The 4,760-nt window shown below is 37.7% G+C and overlaps 1 protein-coding gene across 1 annotated transcript in view; it reads left to right on the top strand.

The window, feature by feature from the left end:
• LOC107702350 (Krueppel-like factor 3) overlaps positions 1-4,760 on the top strand; it is a 17,236-nt gene that overhangs the window by 6,592 nt on the left and 5,884 nt on the right. The window contains exons 2-5 of the mRNA XM_016504638.1: positions 892-934; positions 2,055-2,447; positions 3,456-3,588; positions 3,768-3,909. Of these exons, the coding sequence (XP_016360124.1) occupies positions 902-934; positions 2,055-2,447; positions 3,456-3,588; positions 3,768-3,909 (701 nt within the window). The 5' untranslated portion in view covers positions 892-901. The remainder of the gene's footprint in view (positions 1-891; positions 935-2,054; positions 2,448-3,455; positions 3,589-3,767; positions 3,910-4,760) is intronic.

The raw sequence follows: 4,760 nt of genomic DNA, 5'->3' as shown, positions 1-4,760 counted from the left end.
AACTTAACCACTGATTTCTAGTCGTGTCCTCTTTTGGAAGGCCAAACAAAGTAGTTTCGCTTTCACAATGAAACTCAGCGTCACACACGGTGGGCTAGAGTGAGCGGCGGCGGGCTAGAGTGAGCGGCGGCGGCCTAGAGTGAGCAGAGGCTGGCGGCTAGAGTGAGGAACGGCCGGCGGGCTGAGTGAGTGACAGACGGTGGGCTTGACACTCCAAAGAGAAAGGAAAAATTGAAATCGCACCATATGACCCCTTTAAACTTATCAAAAGTGACAGTAATACATTTATGATCTAATAAAAAATTTAAATATATTATAATGGACAAAACATTTCAAAATATTAATGTTTTTACGGTATTTTTAATCAAATAAATGCAGCCTTGGTAAGCATAAGATATTTATCTCAAAAAAAAAAAAAATTTTAAAGACTCCTGAAGCAGTTTTAATGTAACTGCCATTTAACACATAAAGTAGGAAAGTTATCAGTTAGTTAAAAAAAAAAAACCATCCTGGACAAAAAGCCCCTGAAGTTAAAGAAACACCCTAAGATGTGTTAAGATCAGGGAATGAATCATTACCTACGGATGAAATGGTAGCATTTAGTAGCAGTCGTAGGATGTGGCCTCTCTGTTTCCCAAGACCACTGGGTATGTGGGTCAGGTGGAAAAACACCTAATAGTGTTACAATCTTATGTACAACCACACACAAACAGCGTTCATAGCCCTGGGCATTCTGACTTCCCCTGTACTTTAAGTGATTAGTGTTTCATGCTTCTCTGCTTCTGTGTGCTTGGAATGAAGAATGACTTCCTGATGGCTCACGACATGTCTCTAATGCCAGATTTGTGGTTGCTATCTGATATTCTACTGTTTGTTCTCTGTATTTTCCAGAATTCCAGCCATGCTCAGGTGTGACCCAATAAAGCCAGACATGGTGAGTATGGTTTAAAGGGTAAATATTCTCAAATAAATTGTTAAGAAATGGTTGGTATGATAGTATAAATAATTTCTGAAAGGTTTTGTAGAGATCCCTTCTACACTGTAAAAATAGTTTTTTTGAAGTTGCAAAGTTTTATGAGAACATACTTTTTCAGTCTTTCTGCTTAAAAAGTTTAATTCAAGGTGTTCTTTGTAATCATTTGTGAAATATACTAAGAGTTTTTGAGTGAATTTTTTTTTACATCAACATTTTTGTTTAGTGTATATACCTTAGTCAGGGTAGCGCCATATTTAATTTTTGACAGGAATGAAAACAAGGATTGTACTGTTGTTTAACCGATTGTTCAGCTGATGAAACATCTGAAAAAACTTGTGAAAATAACACAATCTAGGACCTTTATACAGTGTGTGCCATTGTAAACACTACTGTAAGTCTATCGCTCACAGCCTCATTTTCATTCGCTTTAAATTCGATATGGCATCTAACCTGATTAAAGTCTGTTAGCCAGAAGAAGTGGTTTTGGACTAATCTGAAATGTTTCTCCACCTTCCTGATGCTTGTCTAGTTCTTTGTATCCGGTTTATGCGATTTTAAAGAAAACAATGCTTCACTTTCCGTTTCCAATAACAAACCTGCCTTACCAACTAACACACAATGGGCTGCCTGGCACTTGGCCATCTGAACACCCTGGTCTTGGGCCATTGGTGTGTTTGTTCTAGTGCAGTATCCATCTTTGAATTCTTGGTAAAAACACGAGACTCATTGATAGAGACTAATAAGGATATTTTTGAATTGCATGAGTTTATTCTTAGGATCTTACAAAATGTATCTCTAAAGCTCATCTCATACTTGCTCTTTTTTCTCTTTTCCTCTGGCTGCAGATGGACATGCATTCCTTTCTCATTAGGTTAGGAGTTTATATGGGGTGGGAAGTTGAATTTGGCTCATACTCAGTCATTCAAAGTTAGTCTTTTTTGTCGGTTTATACTCCCCAGACTCAACTGCTGCTCAGCGCAGCTGCTTTATATGAGTGCTTGTGTAATTATGTACATGTGAATGTGAAAATATGCTATTCACAGCATGTTTAACGTCTCTCTCTCTTTTTCTCTCTCAGTCATTTTACCCGACTTACCTGATTAAACCTACACCTGAGGCATTTGGAGTTGTATTGTCACCGTCTGTGGTCCCTACTTCCACAGCTCACTTATACTCTCCTCACTACCACCAAGCACATTACTCCTACATGAGCCCCCTTCACACACACCCTCAGTCCCAGGATGTCCGTCAGTCCCAGACTGAACCTGTCGACTTGACCACCAAAAGATCCTCCGTTTCGTCGCCTTCCTCATCTCTGGCATCATCATCACCCAGAGCCACTCCCCCATCCCCTTTTGATTGCCCCAGTCCGGTGTCACGTCCTCGCCTTGGCTCCGGCTCTGTAACAGGAAGCACTTCTGGGTCATCTCAGACAAGGCTGACCCCACCACTGGCCCTTCCCACTCCACCGGTAAGAATAGTGGTGATGCCTTTCAAAAAAAGTGCTGTGGTGATACCGTGGTGCTGAATGATTACCATATTCCCATGCAATGTTATTGACATGGTAATCCAATTTACATGTGCAAAAAAAAACAAAAAAACATGGTGTATATCTATACATTTCTAATTTTATTAGCTCTGTCACATATGTCAGTATGATTTGACAATTTCAAAAATATATAAAAAATGCAATTCATACATGTAATGATTTGAGAATACATCTTCGATAAGAATATTTTTTATTTAAAATATAATTTATTATTATTATTAATTAATTTTTTAATAGAAAATATATTTTTAACAAAACCTATTAATAAGTAGTATTAATAGTTTTATGATAATGCCTGTTAATATTTGAAAAACTTTTTGTCAACCAAAAAATGGTTTTGTTATGTGACTAACATGGATGATATTAACGGTTTTGAAAGAAGTCACTTATGCGCACCAAGGCTGCAAATATACAGCAAAACAGTAATATTGTGAAATATTATTACAATTAAAAATATTTTTTCTCTATTTCAATCTATTTTTAAATGTAATTTATTCCTGTGATGGCATCCAGAATTTTCAGTCTTCAGTGTCACATGATCCTTTAAAAATCATTCTAACATGCTGATTTGCTGCTCGTGAAACTTTTCTTATTATTATTATCAAATCTGAAAACAGTTATGCTGCCTCATATTTTTGTGGAAACTGTGATACATTTTTCAAGGATTATTTGGTATATAGAAAGTTCAAAATAGTATTTATTTGAAATAGAAAATGTATATAAAAATCTGTACTTTTTTACGTTTGATAAATTTAATGCATACTTGCATCCAAAAAATACAAATCTTGAATCTTGAGCCTGAAGTTCTGAACAAAAGTGTATATCATAGAAAGAACCCCTGTGACGTCTTATCTAAAATTTAGAGACCAACAGACATTTCTCGTGTCATAATCCATCTGTGTTTGTTTTTCTGGTCTACATGTGATGCAGGTTTTGACATCTATTGTACCAGTACTTTCTATGCTGCAGCCGTTATCTGTGCTCTACCCTCCTGCCCTACACCTGTCTCCCTCCATCATGATATCACCCATCACACCTGAGGATCCTACTAACCACATACAGTGTAAGTGGGATGACATGCTCTATCACACACAAGCATATTCACTTTTGAAGCAAACAACACATTTCCAAACACATGCTCTCACTCTCTTCTCATGAGTTTTAGTGGGTGACATTTGTAATAATACATCCTTACATATTTTTGTTTGGCTGATTGATTTGTCTCTCGTTTCTTGTCTTCAGTCTCTATAATGAAGTCAGAGAATCATCCAGACAACCATGAGCTCCTCAAGCCAATCAAATCCGAGCCCTACCCTGAACACGCTCAGGATTCCTACAGCCAGGAACTAACCTCACCCATCATTACTGTCCCACCAAGTTATGAGTGAGTACCGAGTCCTCAAACACACACATACGCTCAGTTTTTTTCGTTATATCACCATTTATTTTGTATGATCACGGATAATACTGTCATGACATGCATTTATGTCATGACAACTCTTCAGCATGGTAATATACATGGCAATGTTATTGAGTTTGGTCTTGGTGGAATAGATCTGCTACGCTGCTGCTGCTGTTTCAGAGCAAATACTGAGACTTGCTACTGTCAAGACATCCACAGATATGCTGCTGTGAGCATGTGAGAAATACTGCTGCTGCATATATAATATATATGAAATAACCCCGCAGCAGATCTATACAGGTGGAGCTGGGGAAGGGGGAGGGTTTCTGCCACACTGCTACAGCAAGCACTAGCCAAGTATGTGAATGTTGAGCAGCATGCTCATTGGCTGCTGATGCGAAAAGAAACCAATCAGCTGTGCCATGTGAATAATGATGTGATTATGTCAGATTGAGAACCTATCGGCCTGCGCCATCTAGAGTTTCATGACAGAACAACTTTGTATGTATACTATATATATATATATATATATATTAAAACATTTTATGTTGTGGTTAAATGAAATGAGTTTGCATATGTGTATGTGATTGTGAATTTCTTTATGAGACAGGTCACAGCTTGACACATTCAAGTCCCCATGAAATCAAAATGAAAGTTTTTTGGGTGTTAGTATCAATATGTTAGTCTTAAGGTTATCTATAAGGCAGTGTGCTCCAAAACAGCGACAAAATTGGCATTTAGAAGATATAAGCATTCAAAGCTTGCAGTTCATCACTTCGGCCAAACGGCTCGACGGTTTTTTTTGACGTCACATCGTACTTCAGCTTCTCATC

This window comes from Sinocyclocheilus anshuiensis, unplaced genomic scaffold, assembly GCF_001515605.1.
Source record: "Sinocyclocheilus anshuiensis isolate Anshui unplaced genomic scaffold, SAMN03320099.WGS_v1.1 scaffold86, whole genome shotgun sequence".
In the NCBI taxonomy this organism is placed as follows: domain Eukaryota; kingdom Metazoa; phylum Chordata; class Actinopteri; order Cypriniformes; family Cyprinidae; genus Sinocyclocheilus; species Sinocyclocheilus anshuiensis.
This window is presented reverse-complemented; position numbering and strand designations above follow the sequence as displayed.